Here is a 21,542-nt window from a genome sequence, read left to right on the forward strand (position 1 = left end):
TTTCTCAAATAAAACTGTTATATGTTCACCTAGTCATAAGGAGTACCTTCTCAAATAAGACTGCTAAATATTAACAAACCTATTAACTTTTTCTATGACTATATTTTTAAACAATTTCATTTATTTTTTGCCCATATGCATTACATGCATCAGTCTGGTTCAAATGTTTTTGACAATAAGTTGAATGGTTGCCTTGTCGTATGGTACGCCTTCTCGGCTGTCGGCTCGATGGTGCGAAACCGGCTGACCTTACTCCCTGCTGACCTGTTTGAGGTTTGGGCTAGGATGTAATCATCTACAATCCCGAAAGTACATCGCAAATATGCAAACAAATCACAAGCACACACCTAATTCTGTTATTGTAGTATACATGAAATATAGGCCTATGTAGCTAAATAATATATTGAATTGTTTCAAAACTAGACATTTTACAATTTCACATAAAACGAACTTCAGTCGAGTCTATTTATCAAGTCAACTTCTAAACAGTTCACTCTTGATAATCCGATGGTTACGGGCTATAGGAATGTTGGACCACGAACAGGTCGGAATACCAAAGGTTAGCTGCACCTCAAAGAATTAAAATGCCTGTGTCAAGAACATTAAGATTTCTCGTTGACTTTCGTGGGTGTAAAATAAACAATAGACCAGCGGTTCTCAACCTTTTTAGTTCCGCGACCCCTTTTTACAATTGTCCACTAAGCGGTGACCTCCAGCCGTAAAATCATGTTTTTTGCTAATGTTATAAAATCATACCTATAATATAAAATATCTGATAGAATTTCTAAAAGCTGTATGTTTAATTACCAGACTATAAATATTCCTGTTTAGAACTAATTACAAACAACTGAGATTGTAAGTTTATGACTTGAATTTGTTTACTTTTATATCGTGACCAACCTATTCATGTTTTTGTTATACTTATGTGATACTTTGAAACGGAGCCTTTCGTCACACCGTTTGATGGATCGTAATTTAAACTGTTACTAATAAATACTTATGATGCGAGAATCACAAAGTTTGTAATGATTTTGATTCATCAGTTGTTCGCATCATCTATTCTCGAATGACAATTTTATATATATATATATTAGTAGTAGCTACCCAAGAAAAATGTACGATGTCGAGTTGTTTTTTTAGACAAAAATCTACGCTTCCGATGGTCGACCCCTGGAATATTGTGATTCGACCCCCAAAGGTGTCGCGACACACAGGTTGATAACCCCAGCAATAGACGAATCTGAAAAGTTTATTGAAGAAATAAAAAAACATGATTTCAGCATAATTTTCTCAATTATAATGTCTATAGTCTAAAAACACATAAATACTACAGTATATATTCATTACAAGAATTTCTGTAGATGTACTTTTAATACTTAACTTAGACTAATGTTTCAATATGTGAAAACTTTTTCTTGAATGACATTCTTTCTTCCTCTGCTGTTCTACTCTTGAGATTAGATCAGAATGGACTTGACACGCTTTCAAGACAATAATAATAAATAATTTTTAAAAAGACTAAGTTTAATTTGACATGCTTCATTTATTTCATTAACGGGAAGAAGGCTGGCATGTTGACCATCTAGACAATCAGTAGCACTTCATCTCTACTGCCTTGGTTTGTAACCACAGCTAGTTTAGTCCTTAGTGTGGTGTTTATAGGTCATACTTCTCCCCCTCCCTTTTAATGTAAAGCTGTATGTATTTAGTTGTTTTTTTTGTCAGAAGGTCTCATACTCTAGTGACAACATACAATTGTATGTAGTCTTCTTTAGTGAAATGTACTAACTTGAACTTTATCTTGTAAGTGTTAGTAGGCTGACTGCTCCACTGATCACAGATATCAGTATATCAGTGTAGTCTGTAGTCAGTTGTAGAGTCACGTGAACAAACCGACCCAGTCATACACACCCATACCTACAGGTTTTAGTTTTGAAATATTTTCCAAAGCATTTTATACTTCTGAATTATAATTCTATCCCAACGCGAACTAGGACCTAAAAGAATGATCAATGAAAACATCCCAAAGTTCAATAGAAGAACTATTAGTGAAAACATTCCAAAGTTCTATAGAAGAACTATAAAAGAAAAAATTCCAAAGTTCTATAGAAGAACTATTAGTGAAAACATCACTAATTTCTTAGTCTTATTGCAAATCAACTCACTCTGTCTTTCCGGTAAACATTTTTAACACGTTATTTCTCCCACACTCATTCCTCGGATGGAGCTGAAATTTTGCACAATTTTTTCTTGTACCTGTCAAAATAAGAAACATTTTTAAAAATTAACCGATTAGCTAGTTAACTATTGGAAATTAATAATTTAGTTTGGTATGAAACAATGAAAAGAAATTATACTTAACTGATGTGGTGGTATAAGTTGAATTAGCCCCCTTTAAACTGTGTTGCTCTCCGCTTTAAAGTTTGAAGCTAACAAAAGGTAACTTAAAATCTTATACTTTCAAAAAAAGCGATACGCTAGCACAGTGGCTAGTGTGTTGGGCTGAGGAAGCTTGAAACCTCGAGTTCGAATTCAGGTTGTTGTTTTTGCAAGTATTTTTAAAAAATATTTTTCTTGTTAATACTTGTGTTTTCTTGTTACTAAAAAAAACTTCGAAGTCTCTCAAAAGGATCAAGTGTAGCCTACCTTTTGTCTCTTCTACTTAGTGATAGATTATAAGATGACCCTAACTTCAACAAGATGTATTCAATCTATTCTCCCTAGGATTTAGTTAGTTTGCTTCCTTTCCTCCATGGCTCTTTCCTTGTTTGAACATAACTTTACTACATCAAGTTTCAAAAACTCTTTTACTTTTGTCAAATGATGGTTCAATCTAGTGGGGTTCTATGACAGTTGTAATATTGGACATTTTAATTAATTTCTTTCTACATCTGATTGTTCAATTTACTTACATTTTCTGTTATTTTAATATTCTTTTTTCTGTGTTAGTTTATGCCGGATTACAATTGGACAGTATTGGGGGCTATTGATAAGAAACTTATCTGAAGTCTCACAGCTAGTATATATGACTTTCACTCATACCAGTAGTAACTGCATTAGATGTTCAGTATATTTTGAGCTAAGTAATACAGTTACATCTAATATATTTTGTTTCTCTCATTAATGTTGCGGAAGGAAAGCTTACTGAGAAAAAAAATGGCTTTAACCCCCCTTTAATGAATTAGAGTTTAGGCATTTGAAAAAAGTTCATTGAAGTTCCCATCTACAATATGATTTAGAGAAGAGGCATGGGAACTAACCGCCATGATATTTCAAAAATAGGGAAATGTAACTCTGTTTCCGTAAAATTAAATGATGCTAATTTGTTTCGTAATGTTACGTGAGTTTCGAAGACTTCACTCTTTCTAAATTGGATCTGTTCATCAACGTAATAATAGGCTATATTGAGTATATATTAATGACTCATTTTAATCATTTAAAATTAGATATCTAGATAAATATTCACTGCCTGGACCAAAACTTCTTAAAATTATTTTTGTGATCAGAATCATTATCTTTATTACGTATTGCCATTATCTAGAGATTACTTTAAACTTATGAAAGCATATAACACAATAATAAGAATGTAAAGCTATCAGCAACAAATCAAACATTGTTTGGGGTGGGTTTTTTTTCTACCTTTTCATCTTTAAATTATAGGCTACATATAATTTTCATTCAAAATATTACTCAACACTAGTACTGAAACTAAAAGTTTGATATTACACACCTTGTGTTTTTTTTTTTTTTTTTCGAATACATTATAACTTTTTAAAAATTGTTTTAAACCGTGCGTAAGTTTCTTTTTTTTTTCTTTTTGCCTATATGCTTCACCCACTACCACCCCTCCCCTCCCACTCCAGTCTCACAGCGTTTATCTCCATGACAGACTTTTGTCTGAGTTTTGTATTTCAAGGGAAAGAAAATACTGCACAGAGTGATAGCAAGGACTCAATTCTACACTGACTTCTTCGGTTATCTCAAGTAGGATAAGAGGCGATTAGCGCAGGCGTGCATGGCGTGAGGGAGGAAACTCTTGAGGCTCGAAAAGTTTGTTATGCAGGCTCAGGGGGCGGGAGAGAGGGGGTATATCCTAGAAAAAACGTTTTAAATAGATGGCTTATAAACGTAATGAAAAAAAAAAGGGGGGGGGGGTCTCACGGCCAGGAAAAAAGAAAAACTGGACACTTAATTTGTATTTGTCAAAGTGAAGTGCTCACTGGTCAAAAGACCTGATCTGACGACAGTATACCACATCAATGAAAAACAATGCTTTATTTAGAAACTTGTTTGTTTCACTTTCTGTACAGTTCTGTGCTGGTGAATCTAGATCTAGACCACAGACCTAGATATATTCTATACCTTATATATAGGTCTGTGATCTAGACCTAGTGTTGACATGAAACCAGCCTCCTAGCGCTAGAGATCTACCAGTTGGAAGCAGTCACTTGCAAAAAATTATCTAGAAATACAAGTCTAAATGGAAGTTATTTTTAAATTTACAATTTTAAACTTGGCCAGAAAAAAAAAAGGCGAGTATTCTTTTAATTTAGAGAGAGATAAAATCAAAGACTAAATAATGATAACAAATGACGACATTTCAATGTGGATAAACTTCATTTAGATCAGAGGTTCTCAACCTTTTAAGCTCGGCGACTCCTTTTTACAATCCCTCACTATGCCTCGACCCCACCCTCACACACAGTAATAGAAGAATAGACAAAAACAATCTATATTTTCGATGGTCATAGGCGACCCCTGGCAAATCGTCAATCGACCCCCAAAGGGGTCGCGACCCACAGGCTGAGAACCCCTGATTTAGATACTCGTTGTACACTGACCTATACAAACATGACGGTACAATTAATAATGGATATCATCTAGTTACATTTTTTTGTATCTTTCCTCTGGTTATATGTGTGTGTGTGCTTGTGTGTGTGTGATGTGTGTAAAACTGTGTTAGAACGTATCATCGTCGACAGTCAGGATTGGTTTCAACTATTTGTTCCATTAAGTTCATCTTCTTCTTCTCTTTCTTTTGCTCGACCTGTACTTTAGTGACACAATTATTTACAAACTATTTCGTCTGCTAACTCTCACGAGGTACAAAGGCAAGTCCATCTGGCCCTAAACGGGATCTGGATACCCACAGCAAGTGACCTTGGCGCGTCTTCATGGCAACGGTCACGGATTGCCACCATCCCCCCCCCCCCCACATATAACAAGCCTTAATGACAACGAATGCCTAATGGCAGTTGTCGTGGGGAAATCGGTTCCACGACAATTCGTTCACTGACATTTCGTTCACCGACAAATCGTTCACGACTTTTCGTTCACGCGACTATTCGTTCACCAGACATTTCGTTCACCCGACAATTCGTTCACGCGACATATCGCTCACGGACTATTCGTTCACAGACAACTTGTTCACCGACAACTTGTTCACCGACAGTTGGTTCACGACAAATCGTTCACGCGACAAATCGTTCACGCGACTATTCGTTCACGGCACGGTCAAATTGTTCACAGACAAATCGTTCACTGGATAGTAACATATTGTTAATATTATATATTCTCGTCGCGTGTTAAATTTATTTATATTAAAACTATTATTTCCAAAAACAAAAAATTTCTAGAGATCAGGTTTAATCCGAGTTTATTTAATTTCGTTGTTGTTGTTAATATTTTGTTAATGAGGACAGTATGTGATAAAAATAATACTTAAAAGAATAAAAGATCTTACAAGCTAGCTGAAAAATGTAAACGGGTCCTCACTTTACAATAGGTAACATTTTTACTTTCACCTTTAATATACCTTTACACCCCCCCCCCCATCTTTTTTTTTCATCTACCTGGAATCTACCCATTCATCTGGATACTCTAGTTAACACCTAGTGGAGTGCTAGACAGACTGGCTCCTCTGGAAGTAATAAAACTTTATTGGACATTGCCTATACACATGTTCAATCTGTTAACATTGAAAATATCTACTAGACACTAGTATAGTACTTTCCATCAAGTTTAAAAGGAGTTCTATTTTATTTTTATTTTAGTTAACTTGTTTCTATATGTGACCACCCATTGGTAGACTAATTTTATTGCTTGGACTTCAATATCAAATTTATGGAAACAATTTTGCTTTGTTGTATTGCGATAAATTTATAATTTTTTTGATAGGGAACCGAAATATTTCCTAGTGCTGTATATGTAATTAGTTTTTTTTTTTCTTAGATGTCTTAATTGATAAGTATTAACCTTAGATATGTATCTAGTATGTGACGTTCAGAGTTGAACAGTGAAACCACACATATTGTAACAAATCTAGTAGGTTACCATTGTTAAAAATCTAAATTAACTCTCGTAAGAACACTGACAGGATTGTGGAAAAAAATACTAGTGTGTATGTGCGTATATTTGTTTTTGTTAATAAGATATCAATAAAATGGGTATGTTAATTAAACATCTGGACCGCAATTAAGAAGATAAGTAAATATGGGTAGGGCGAACAAGACTACATGACGGACATGAGTGTAAAAGAAGGTCTACATGTTGAAAGTAAAAATGTTACCTATAGTAAAGTGAGGGCCCATTTAAATGTTTCAGCTTGCTTGTAAGATCTCTTTTTTCTTTTAAGTATATATTTTATCACATACTGTCCTCATTAACAAAATATTAACAACAAACAAAAAAAAAATTAACAAAGAATTTCGGATTAGGCCCGATCTCTAGCAATTTTTTGTTTTTGGAAATATCCAGTGAACGATTTGTCTGTGAACAATTTGTCTGTGAACGAATTGTTAGTGAACGATTTGTCGCGTGAACGATTTGCCGTGAACCAACTGTCGGTGAACAAGTTGTCGGTGAACAAGTTGTCTGTGAGCGAATAGTCCGTGAGCGATATGTCGCGTGAACGAATTGTCGGATGAACGAAATGTCTGGTGCACGAATAGTCGCGTGAACGAAAAGTCGTGAACGATTTGTCGGTGAACGAAATGTCAGTGAACGAATTGTCGTGTCCCCGGGGAAATCTTAGTTCAATCAGGGTAATGACACAGGCAAAACATGACCCATAGACTCAGTATATTTGAACATCCCACTTCTAATGGAGAAAAACTATACATAGACCTTGCGATCTATAGGGTAGATGGTGTAAAGGTCATCTGTTTCTTTGGCCAACTGTTAACCAGGGTGATGTGTGGCCAGCACAACGACCAACCGCCTTTACTTTTTCCCCAACTAATGTCAGGTACCCAATAGAGCTAAGTGGACTCAGAGGCGCCCGAAAGATCTCAAAATTAAAAATCCCAGTCTTTACCAGGATTTGAACCCCCGATTCGGAAGCAACGCGCTTTACAGCTCAACCACCACTTTTTTTATAATTATAACACAACACAATTTTTTTCGTGAAAATTTCATTCCAACAAATAATCTAAAACAGAACTCTCCACACTAAAAGAACTTTTGTTATACATTGGTCAAATACTCAGAGAAAATGTGGACATCTGGGTATAAAGTAACTAGAATTTGGGAACTTTACAATAAGGGCCGTAACAAGATTTTTCATATGTGTGCTTGTATTCCATTCTGTACTATCGTCTGTTACGTCTCAGTTTTTCAGGAGTGCGCTCTATCATAGTGTACTACATAGACATTCCTAATCCATTTTTCTTTCCAGGTCGTCTCTGTTTCAAATGATAGAAACTGTATTCAGTCGAATATTTAACAAAATCTCAAGTCTTAGATACAGTGCAGACTCTTAATACAATAACCGAGTCGCTTCAATGAATTGTCTTTGATGTAGTGTTAATGCATTTTCTATAGATATAATTCATACTTTGGCCAAACTATTTCATTGAATAAAGTCATTCAAGCATACGACTGAACCAGTTAGAACATTGCTGGTTTCTTTTTTCCCCCCTAAGGATTAACTCGATCATTCGGATTGAGTTGGGCAACCTTCATGTTTTCGCAGACTTCCTAAGTTTTGTTCTGAGTTCCTTGACGACTTCAAAATTGTAACAAAAAATAGCATCGAAAATCTAGAACATTCAATCATATCTAGAACATTCAATCAGATCTAGAACATTCAATCAGATCTAGAACATTCAATCAGATCTAGAACATTCAATCAGATCTAGAACATTCAATCAGATCTAGAACATTCAATCATATCTAGAACATTCAATCAGATCTAGAACATTCAATCAGATCTAGAACATTCAATCAGATCTAGAACATTCAATCAGATCTAGAACATTCAATCAGATCTAGAACATTCAATCAGATCTAGAACATTCAATCAGATCTAGAACATTCAATCAGATCACAAAATTGTAACAAAATAGCAACGTTAATCTAGAAAACAATTTCTCAAACTTTTTCATTAACGCAACACGTCGCAAATTCTGAGTATTTAGCGGAACACTTTGCTTATTTTTTTAGAGAGATGAATTCCCGTGGTGGCCTACTAGTTCATTATTCCAGTAGTTCGTGGAACACCTAGTCAGGCCTCGCGGAACACTAGGGTTCCGTGGAACACAGTTTGGGAAACACTGAACATTCAATTAGATAAATTAATGCACTGTAAGTTGTAAACTGTTTCAAATGTTACATCAGTACAAAGTAGTCGATCGATACGTTGACTAATCACACTTTTTACTTTATTAACAGTAATGATGGTTCTGCCCTTTTATAGTCACTAGCCGGATATGACCCGCGGCCTGCGGGCCTTGGATTGGGTATTACTGATTTAGTGGATTGGATTCAGATCTATGTCCAACATGGCAAATGTTCCCTTATATATATATATATTGTGTCACGAAAATGAAAGTAAAGTGTGATAATGGGTTTACTCGTTTAGCCGACATATAAATATCAAATATAAATTACAGTGAAAACGGGTAAAAACGGTAAAAAAATTCATTCTTTATTAGAGATAAATTAAGGTATTTTTTATTATTATTTTTAGGGCCTCTGGGTTGTTGGCGGGACATTAAAGCTTATACTACGGTCTCCGACATGATCTAAGGAAAATGTATGCCAAGTTTTATCAAGATTGGTCAAACGGTTTTGATTTCTCTACATACTTGACTAGATTGACAGGAACACGCGTAGGACGTAATTGTCTTCTTTTTTGAACTATCGTCTTTATTTTATAAGATAAGATAACAATAAGAACAAATGACGGTAAATACTAAGCAGTGTTAAAAACATTTAGACAGAAATTGTTTCCTGAAGCTTGAATAACATTTACAGAGAACTTCTTCGTAGATGTTTATTAATTCATATGAAATTGTTTCTTCAATTTCCTTGAGCGTTGTATAATTGATATGGATTACATTAACTCAACTTTTGATGTAGCTCTAGAGATGTGATCATTCCCTTAGACCCCTACGACCAACCCACCGCCGTAGAAAATGTTGATCAAGCCATTGTTGTGCTCGAATGTTCAGATGAGGTGGGGCGTGTTGAAAAAAAAAAAAGAAGTACATTAAAGAACATTAATATTAAATAAGATATAAAGTATAATCATCCATGAATTATTCTTAATATCAAGGTGTATAAATATGTGGGTATAAATGATAGATTGCTTTGCTGTCTTATTTTATTTTTAGAGCCGGATATATATATATATATATATATATATATATATATAATTCCTGTGACTTAATTGAGACTTAGCACTCAATACAGTAAAAGAACAGGTTCGCGTCGTCCTAGTGACCTTCGCCTCTTTTCAGTGCCTTTGTTGCTGTGTTCAGAGAGTTAATTACTTGACTGGATTCATTACATAGTGAGAGACAAGTTTTGGTGGGAAACCTGAAAGACGAGATGGGCAATTGTAACGTTTTTATCTCCGTAGTTTGGAGATCACCATCTCTTGACATAGTGGCCAGATTTAGCGTACACAGCTAGAACGTGTGAGCTAATGGCGGAGTGAGTTACCAGTTAGCAAGTGTGGATCAGTCCTAGGGGTAAGTATTGGTGAATATTTGTCACACGTGGAAGTGGTGTATGTGACGCTTAGAAAGTTTCTTAGAAATTTAATGATTTATTTCTGTGACTATAAATGTGATCTGAGCATGCAAGCCATTTTTTTTTTGTAACTTTGTCAATCAAGCAATTGATGAGAGGATATTCAAGGACGCGAAACTTAACTCTTTTTCTCCCAATTAACGATACTGTCGTTGATCTTACCCCATTAGATTTAGTTAATTTTCGGTTTTATACACTCTAATTTTTGTTATGTAAAAAAATGTTTTTGCCGATCCAGAAGAACGTATAGCCTGCGCCAACTTCTAACTGTCCTTCTTCTGCAAGTCGCGTTTCACTTCGGGCAGCAACATCTACATTGTATCTGGCTAGTTCTCTTGCAATATCTACATTGTATCTGGCTAGTTCTCTTGCAATATCTACATTGTATCTGGCTAGTTCTCTTGCAATATCTACATTGTATCTGGCTAGTTCTCTTGCAATATCTACATTGTATCTGGATAGTTCTCTTGCAATATCTACATTGTATCTGGCTAGTTCTCTTGCAATATCTACATTGTATCTGGATAGTTCTCTTGCAATATCTACATTGTATCTGGCTAGTTCTCTTGCAATATCTACATTGTATCTGGCTAGTTCTCTTGCAATATCTACATTGTATCTGGCTAGTTCTCTTGCAATATCTACATTGTATCTGGCTAGTTCTCTTGCAATATCTACATTGTATCTGGATAGTTCTCTTGCAATATCTACATTGTATCTGGCTAGTTCTCTTGCAATATCTACATTGTATCTGGCTAGTTCTCTTGCCACGAGGGCAGTAAGACGTTCAGGATGGTTTGGTTCAGCAAGGTCAAAGAGAGTGCGGACATTCCAGGCGCCGAGTTCATGTTTTTGATTTGTTTGAGGTTTGTGTTTGATTTGTTTCTCCCGCATCAGTGGGATCCCCGCCAGTCGCGGGAGACTGGTCAGGGTCATGGGGGACAGGCAATGTTTAGAGCACCTTTTCTAGCCCCTTCCTCATGCTTAGGAGGTAAGCAGTGCATTCCTAAAAAGGGCTGCTTAGACGCTCAGACGGCTGCCGAGTTCCAGTGCTGTCCCAGTCACTGGCAAGTGACCACGTGGTCTGGGTCGCCTACGTGTAGGTTTGTAGCTATGGCTTCCAGTGTATCCACACCTGCCACTTCGCCACTTGCCTATCGCCGCAGGGCTTTTTGATTGATGAACATGGGAGATGAGAATGTGGCTTACGCGATGAAAATTTATTAAAGTGAGGGAGATTTGCGCTGCATCAGCCTCACTCTCTCGCCCCTTGACAGCTAAATCCAGTGGCAGAACAGAGTCCAGACAACTGGAGCTGGTTTGGGGGTGCAGTGGATGACCAGTGTGCTCTACATGTCCCACAGTGCTCCAAAACGTTCCACAGTGTTTGCTAGATGACGCCTGATGGCCCTGGTAGTCCAATTCGACTTGAGCGCCATGCAGCCGCAGCTAGACTTCACATGCTGGTGGTGGACAGAGACCATAGTTTCACCAGATACTAGCTCTGGCTAACCCTCACCTGGTTTGGCCCGTCAGTCAAGACGGTTTGCCGGGGTGTGGCCGTTGCCGCATGCAGACAACTGCCTGGAACCACAGGTGAGAGTTGGGTTCTGCGTGGAGACCAAGGTGAATGAGCTGCTTAGAAAGCCCGACTGCCCAGTTGACAGAGGTACTCCTCCTCCTACAGAACCCCATACACCCCAAGAGATATCTCGTCTTCTTCTACAGTAAATAAATTCCATGACTAGAATCCCAATCTAATGCTGCATTTAGCGTCCAAGATTCGCAAGCGTACAAGCATGTGACCATGTGACCATGACCAAGGAGCGCAATCAGTATGATTGGATTAGATATGAAATAAACATTTATATCTCATAGAAGATAAAATACTTTATTTCGCAATTTGCTTGATTAGGCATAATCAAAAGTTCAATGTCAAAGTAATTAAACATTTATCTACCACGTTGTGTGAATTAAATTCATATAGGCTACACGTATGTTGAGTTGGTAAGTAATGTGTTTACCTGTGTATCCACCTGTGGATCTACGAGTGTATCCACCTGTGTATCCACTTCCTGATCTCCCAATAACAATATGCATGAACAGCAATCGTCGCCTAGGGCTATGGATTACTCCCCTTTGTCTCAGGCCATTAAAAATTGATTTGCTAAACTTGGACGGAGTTCATTTTGAATTCATTAAGCTCCCACAAACACACACACACTCCCACGATGGTTTGGTTGTTACAAGAGGAGAACATTGGGAATGTCGAGCAAATTTGTTTCTGTCTTACCTGGTGTGACGTCAGCTTAGACAAAAGATAGGGGAAATAAAATAATTACTTAGTTTGATATGCAGTAAGTATTAAAGAAATAATTCATTTGGAATCATTTCATTCACTTCAATACCACTTCAAGAGGCGTAGCTAGGGTGATCCAGGGAGGGAGAATTTGAACATTCCTCCGGGCCGCCACTGGAGGGGGCCCCCGAATGAGTGTTTTTTTACATTAAATATTACGCAGAATTCAGGGTCCCCCAAAGAGGTCAAGCCCCCCGGGACCACAGATGATGGCACTGGAAGCATTAGTGGAGACGAGAAGACATTCATCATTCCAACAAATCTTCAGTTGGGGTGAATAAGGCTCAGAATAAATCTAGGAAACTAAAATTTAGTACAACATTTTTTAGGCCAACAAACTTTGACTCAAGTCAAATGACTATATAACTATATAATGACTATACAATGACTATATAATCATTCTGGTCATGTCAAAAGTAATAATTTGTCAATAAGATGTCCATTCAGCCAAAAAAGTTTCAATTCGGTCAACAAAATTGTAATCAGTAAAACGAAATTTCTATTAGATCAACTGAAATTTAATTATGTCAGCAAACATTTAAATAGGCCAACACAATTTCAACTGCCTAACTAAATGTCTAATTGAGCAGCATAAATTTAGGTCAACTTACATTGTAACAACACTTCAAACTATTCCTCATTTTCTTCAAATTGTTTCTGTCTGTCGTAAATCTTCCTTCAGATTTCGTGGTTTGTGTCTACTGAAAACACTCTCCATTAGGCCAATGGAAATGAAGCAGTAGGCCCTAAATGTTTATAGATTATTTCTAACACATGAGCGGAGAACATGACAGAACATAGGCTATGAAGTCAAAATTACGGGAACAATTGGCCATTTGAATTCCTTTAGTGTGTTCGTAAGCGAAGTACAGTCAGTGTCAACGGGATGCAAAGGGTCGTCGTGGCTACAAATCACCATAGTCAACTGTTAAACAACACCTCAAGTGCTTTTTTTAAGCGGTCCTCGAAAGGGGGAAAAGACGCTATTAGTGTGGTCTGTCTGTCCGTCCGTCCCGTTTAGATCTCGTAAACTAGAAAAGATAGTAAAAATCCGACATCATAATATTTTAGACCAATCAATGTTCTGATACAACTGCTACTTTTTTTTCTGAAAGCGAAAAATCTAATTTTTAAAATCAAGTATGCAAGCAGTTTTTTCATAATAATATACCATTTTTACACTAGTAATAGTAACAAACACGGGAGGCTATATAGTATGAACTATACTGCCCTGTAATATGTTAAACGCATTTATGCAAAAGGTTTTAGATTTTGTAAAAAACAAAATGCATTTGTATTGCTAAGTTAAGTAAGTTATGTCGTATTAAGTAGACATTTACACACAAAAAAAATATTTACTTTAAAAAAAAAATCTATTATAATGCATATAAGTGGAACATAATTTAAAACAACAGATAATAAGTCGTTTTTCATATTATCGCGTGAACTACAGAGCTGCACTATAGCCATGGAACACTTAACTTAAGGATTTTTTTTTATTTTGATTTTTTTACAGAAATTTTTTGACGCTTTGATAAACGGATTGACCCTTTACAAAACAATTACATCAATTAGATAATCATTATAACACATCAGTTAGACCAGGTTCACATCTAACTTCACATTCACTTTCACCTATCCCTTTGTGTGCTGGACCGTTAGGGCACCACACATGATCTGTCAACATTCTTTCTCCATTCTTTTCTGTCATTTGTCTTTGATAGAATTTCATTCTGATATTCTTTCTGAAAATATTGAAATCTGCCTTTTTACCTTCCTGGGTGGACCACGGGGGCCAATTTTGAGTTTGTGTTTCTACACAAACTGTCTTTGTAACCTTGTTTCATTATGATAATATATGAGCTTACGATTTCTAGATAGCATTTACGCTCACACTTATGTTGGGATACATCAGACGTGAACGAATTGCTCTTTTGTTAGTCGTCTGCTACCAACTGTCGTTACGGTCATGCTGTGCTCTGAAGCTTGACGTCCCAGCAGGTCGCGTGTAAAGCTGGTCCAGTGTTAAGTTGATTGTTGCCAACTTAACTCACTGTTAACTTATGTACATACAGTTGTTTTTCCTTAAACTATTGAAACATGTGTAAGTAAACACATTCTTGAATTCAAAACGTGTGTTGGCTTTCTAAGCAGGTTTGGTTAAACGGATATATTTCAAGATCATCATAACTTCTGTCATATCTAGTTCTAGTTCTAGTTACAATAAAACTACATATCTATTTATATCTATTTTATGTCATTTATTGTACATTCAAAGGATACTCAGCCTACGGTAAGCGGGCTTTTTTCGGCCTGTAACCATCCGGCTCTGTGTAACTTCTGCACATAATGAAACCGTTTCATATATAATATAATGTCGATGTCTTGAGCTGTCTTTTATAATGCTTCTGTACTAATGCCCATGATAGCAACTCTGTGTTATAATGTTTACTAGTTATTATTATTATTGTTATTGCTGCTTTAGTACAGTTCCATGCTCCCATAGTGCCCAGTGCGTCGTGGCCCCATCTCTTGTGTGTGCACATTTGGGTTAACGGATTATCTGGGGGATAGCTTGATTGGGATTCCAACTCGAAGTCCCCCCCCCCTCCACATTTAGATGGCCAGCTGTTTATTCCATTTGTCACATCCCAGTTGTTGGAACACGGTTAAAGCCTGACAGAGAATGACAATGACAGTGTCACAGACTAACATTAACGCAGGCACACAAACTAACATTAACACAGGCACACAAACAAAGTCATAGGCGGAAATTGGACACACCTGTTCAAATGTATATGCGTAGAGACAAAGTAAGACAGAGTTACACACAAGCAAACAGACAGACAGATGATGCGATTGAAGGCTTAACATACTGATCCCCCAATTTTATGAAGAAACAATAACTTCTGGAGGCAGACATAAATAGTATTCCCTGCGCTTAATGACAAAGATCTCGCGATAACAGCGCGTGACCTGACTAACTTTATTTGATTGGTTGTTTCTTAGACAGGTTTAAGATGGGAGCAGAGATTGAATTAATTTCGATACGACAAAGTCAACTGGTTTTTCCACCTATTAATTCCTATAGTTAAGTCCAATGGCTTTATAAGGCATAGGTCTACCTGCTTCACCAAGATTGTCCAATTACAGAGTCTGTGTACAGGTTAGAACATATCTATCAATAAATCTAAGAAGAATTGAGTTCCATTTAGATCACTACTTGAATACTTTTAAATTGAATAAGATAGAGTTTCAAGCATTAATCCTTTCAATAATTATAATCACACAGCCAAACTTACATTATTCGTTAAAACATCTGGACGATGTTGATTTGTTTTAAATATAAATTCTACATGCTAAATCTGGGCAACCAAAAACAAGTTCAAGCCTCTAGGCAGTGACGTTGCAGAGAACCCGAGGGCACAGATTCATGAATATGATCGTGCCCCTCCCAAAGAAATTCAAAAACTGGATTTAACGAAACAAAAACATGTATTTACATGATTGCATAGAGAGTTGGTGTTATTACAAAAGGAGAAATCAACCCATCAAAAGCTTTTCTATTTTTCGGTGGGGTTTTTTTTTCGTTCTAAACGTGATTAAACGACAGACACACGATATAAAGGTAATAGAACTTTTCATCTGACGGGTATCCTAAAAGAAAAAAAAACTTATTTTTCTTTACACTTCTCAGGGATTACCATAGACCCCCGGCCCCTGTGTACACGGATGGAACGCAACTGCACGAACCACTTTGTAATAGATGTTTGGACCTTCAAAATTCCTTGCCTCTGCTATTACTAGATCTGATACGTTTGAAACTTCTTTTTTTTTCACTTGCTTGTGTATAGCACAACTTTTTGGCTTATAGCATTCTCAGTGCACTATGGTCCAATCTCTCTCTCTCTCTCTCTCTCTCTCTCTGTGTGTGTGGACCAGTTGGTAGGGGTTATCTGGGAGAAAGTTTCCGTGTTGCCTTTACAAAAGCAATTTGAAGGAAAAAAAAGTCTGGATTCGAACTCGAGCCTTTATACTAGGTGGCCTATTATAAATACTTAGGAAAAAAAATATTTAGAAAGTGGTGTATTTTATGAAAAAAAAAATTACATATTTAATTTGAAAAAAAAAAAGAAACGGTTCGCTTTCAGAAAAATAATTCGTTGCATTAGAACTTTGCAAGATCTAAAATATCATGATATCGTATTTTTCAATATTTGTTCTAGTTTTTTTTATCTAAACGTGACAGACGGACGTACAGACAGACCGCATAAAACTATTAGCGGATTTTTCCTTTTCGTTGGCCGCTTTAAAAAAAAGTCACTATAATTGTATGTACCGCCTATTAAAGTAAAAGTACTAGCGTCATTAGAATCAATTTAGCAAGGACTGAAGTAAATGTCATAATGACATTTTTTAAAAATAATAAACCATATTAATGGCCCATACGGGTGCAGTGAACGCCTTTTCACCATGGTTGCTACGCCACTGAGTCTAAATCACACGTTTAGCATAGTAGTACTGCATAGGTGTACACCAGAGAAGAGATTCCTTTTAAACTCTTCAGACGGCACAACTCAGAGCTAGAGATGTTGGAAAATGACCGCTGTGACCACTTGAATGTATGGATGTCCGCTCCAAAGATTTGAACGATCAAAGTTACCACAAGGTCCGGCAGTCCAAGTAATCTGGCTATGATTGTCCAAACGCAATTCTTGTTCCTGATCACACCAAGAACTGTGTGTGGACATCAGTGCTTGACACTTGACCTTCAATCCAGTTTGACGAAATGTTCCACCTTCAATGCAGAGCATTGGATCCTCAATATTTTCCCTGTCGCTGCGTGACATGTGTTTGTGTCATTTGTCTGTTACATGTGTTGGTGACATGGATTTAACATGTTTTTGTGATATGCGTTTATGGCATGTGTTTATGAAATGTGTTTATGGCATGTGTTTATGACAAATGTTTTTTAGTTCGTTAGTAAACAGAAGAGACTCTTACCACTGCCGATGATAATAAATGTAAACTTCTTACCGCCCTTTTTGAAGACCTCATCGAAATAAAGACCAATACAGGATATTATAATTGGTTTTTAGCACATTCTCCAAAATATCGGTACATTTAAGTTAAGTATTCATGGCATCATCTAATAGAGATACTAGTGAATACTTCTAATTAAATAGTTATTCTCATTGGTAAAAAACAACATGTTAACAGCACAGGCTTTATGGAGAAAAGCAGACAGGGGAGAGGCTTCCAAGGTATGTGCGTAAGTTTTGTACGTAATTACTTGAATGAGTACTGTTTTTTTTTTTTAGAGCTAAACAATAGCATCAATGAGATTCGTCTCAATAAATCTAAAAACTTGCTTGGTCTTCGATTTTAGTTTTGAAATTTCTTCTTTTATTGGGATTTTCGTTTATATATTTATCAAATTAAATTGGCCTCTACATTTTAGTTATGACTTAAATTGTTTGTTTCAATTCTGTAGACATGTCATTTCGTATTGTCATCTCATATACATCTCAGATTACGATTTAACACACACACACACAGACGCCTTACATAATAATCTCACGCACAGATTAAATTGCAATTACACTCACACACACCTCACATGCCAATCTCACATCTCCGATTACAATTTTACACACGCACACAGCCTCACATTACATATAAATCTCACATTTTAATCTCAGAAAAAAATTTCGTTACAATCTCTCACACACTTCACATGAAACTCTTACGTACACCTCACATTGCAATCTCACACACACCTCACATTGTAATCTCACACACACCTCACATTGTAATCTCACACACACCTCACATTGTAATCTCACACACACCTCACATTGTAATCTCACACACACCTCACATTGTAATCTCACACACACACCTCACATTGTAATCTCACACACACCTCACATTGTAATATCACACACACCTCACATTGTAATCTCACACACACCTCACATTGTAATCTCACACACACCTCACATTGTAATCTCACACACACCTCACATTGTAATCTCACACACACCTCACATTTTAATATCACACACACCTCACATTGTAATCTCACACACACTCACATTGTAATCTCACACACACTTCAAATTACAATTTCTCACACAAACATTGAAAGACAAAGTGCTCTCATTACACTATCACAAACTCTCACACAACTCACATAATTATCTCACACATTTAACATTTACTATAGCACATACACACATACATAACAGTAAAATCACACACACACACACACTTTACGTTACAATCTCACATAAACTTTATACTATAATATCACATACACACTTCACATTACAATCTTAAACGCAAATCCTATCTAACATCTCACACACTTCTCTTATTACAATCACACATACCTCACATTACTATCGCTCACCACATCATAAGCTGACACACACCTCACATTACAATCTCAAACACACCTCATTACAATCTCAAACAAACCTCACATTACAAACTCAAACACACCTCACATTACAAACTCAAACACACCTCACATTACAACATAACACACACCTCACATTACAACATCACAGACACCTCACATTACAACATCACACACACCTCACATTACAACATCACAGACACCTCACATTACAACATCACAGACACCTCACATTACAAACTCAAACACACCTCACATTACAACATCACACACCACTCACATTACAACATCACAGACACCTCACATTACAACATCACAGACACCTCACATTACAAACTCAAACACACCTCACATTACAAACTCAAACACACCTCACATTACAACATCACACACACCTCACATTACAACATCACAGACACCTCACATTACAACATCACACACACCTCACATTACAACATCACAGACACCTCACATTACAACATCACAGACACCTCACATTACAAACTCAAACACACCTCACATTACAACATCACAGACACCTCACATTACAACATCACAGACACCTCACATTACAAACTCAAACACACCTCACATTACAACATCACACACCACTCACATTACAACATCACAGACACCTCACATTACAACATCACAGACACCTCACATTACAAACTCAAACACACCTCACATTACAAACTCAAACACACCTCACATTACAACATCACACACACCTCACATTACAACATCACAGACACCTCACATTACAACATCACACACACCTCACATTACAACATCACAGACACCTCACATTACAACATCTTAGACACCTCACATTACAAACTCAAACACACCTCACATTACAACATCACAGACACCTCACATTACAAACTCAAACACACCTCACATTACAACATCACACACCCCTCACATTACAACATCACAGACACCTCACATTACAACATCACAGACACCTCACATTACAAACTCAAACACACCTCACATTACAACATCACAGACACCTCACATTACAAACTCAAACACACCTCACATTACAAACTCAAACACACCTCACATTACAACATCACACACACCTCACATTACAACATCACAGACACCTCACATTACAACATCACACACACCTCACATTACAACATCACAGACACCTCACATTACAACATCACAGACACCTCACATTACAAACTCAAACACACCTCACATTACAACATCACAGACACCTCACATTACAAACTCAAACACACCTCACATTACAACATCACAGACACCTCACATTACAAACTCAAACACACCTCACATTACAAACTCAAACACACCTCACATTACAACATCACAGACACCTCACATTACAAACTCAAACACACCTCACATTACAACATCACAGACACCTCACATTACAACATCACAGACACCTCACATTACAAACTCAAACACACCTCACATTACAACATCACACACACCTCACATTACAACATCACAGACACCTCACATTACAACATCACACACACCTCACATTACAACATCACAGACACCTCACATTACAACATCTTAGACACCTCACATTACAAACTCAAACACACCTCACATTACAACATCACAGACACCTCACATTACAAACTCAAACACACCTCACATTACAACATCACACACCCCTCACATTACAACATCACAGACACCTCACATTACAACATCACAGACACCTCACATTACAAACTCAAACACACCTCACATTACAACATCACAGACACCTCACATTACAAACTCAAACACACCTCACATTACAATATCACAGACACCTCATATTACAACATCACACACACCTCACATTACAACATCACAGACACCTCACATTACAACATCACAGACACCTCACATTACAAACTCAAACACACCTCACATTACAACATCACAGACACCTCACATTACAACATCACAGACACCTCACATTACAACATCACAGACACCTCACATTACAACATCACACACACCTCACATTACAAACTCAAACACACCTCACATTACAACATCACAGACACCTCACATTACAAACTTAAACACACCTCACATTACAAACTCAAACACACCTCACATTACAAACTCAAACACACCTCACATTACAACATCACAGACACCTCACATTACAAACTCAAACACACCTCACATTACAACATCACAGACACCTCACATTACAACATCACAGACACCTCACATTACAAACTCAAACACACCTCACATTACAACATCACAGACACCTGACATTACAACATCACAGACACCTCACATTACAAACTCAAACACACCTCACATTACAACATCACAGACACCTGACATTACAACATCACAGACACCTCACATTACAAACTCAAACACACCTCACATTACAACATCACAGACACCTCACATTACAACATCACAGACACCTCACATTACAAACTCAAACACACCTCACATTACAACATCACAGACACCTCACATTACAAACTCAAACACACCTCACATTACAAACTCAAACACACCTCACATTACAACATCACAGACACCTCACATTACAAACTCAAACACACCTCACATTACAACATCACACACCCCTCACATTACAACATCACAGACACCTCACATTACAACATCACAGACACCTCACATTACAACATCACACACACCTCATATTACAAACTCAAACACACCTTTTATTACAAACTCAAACACACC

The 21,542-nt window shown here is 36.9% G+C and overlaps 1 protein-coding gene across 1 annotated transcript in view; it reads left to right on the forward strand.

Annotated features, from left to right (window-relative positions):
* Positions 1 to 21,089, forward strand: part of LOC129928187 (uncharacterized) — a 32,857-nt gene extending 11,768 nt beyond the window's left edge. Inside the window, exon 2 of the mRNA XM_056041254.1 lies at positions 18,970 to 21,089. Within this exon, the coding sequence (XP_055897229.1) occupies positions 18,970 to 21,089 (2,120 nt within the window). The remainder of the gene's footprint in view (positions 1 to 18,969) is intronic.
* The last annotated feature ends 453 nt before the right edge of the window (positions 21,090 to 21,542 follow it).

This window comes from Biomphalaria glabrata, chromosome 9 (genome assembly GCF_947242115.1).
Source record: "Biomphalaria glabrata chromosome 9, xgBioGlab47.1, whole genome shotgun sequence".
Taxonomy (NCBI): domain Eukaryota; kingdom Metazoa; phylum Mollusca; class Gastropoda; family Planorbidae; genus Biomphalaria; species Biomphalaria glabrata.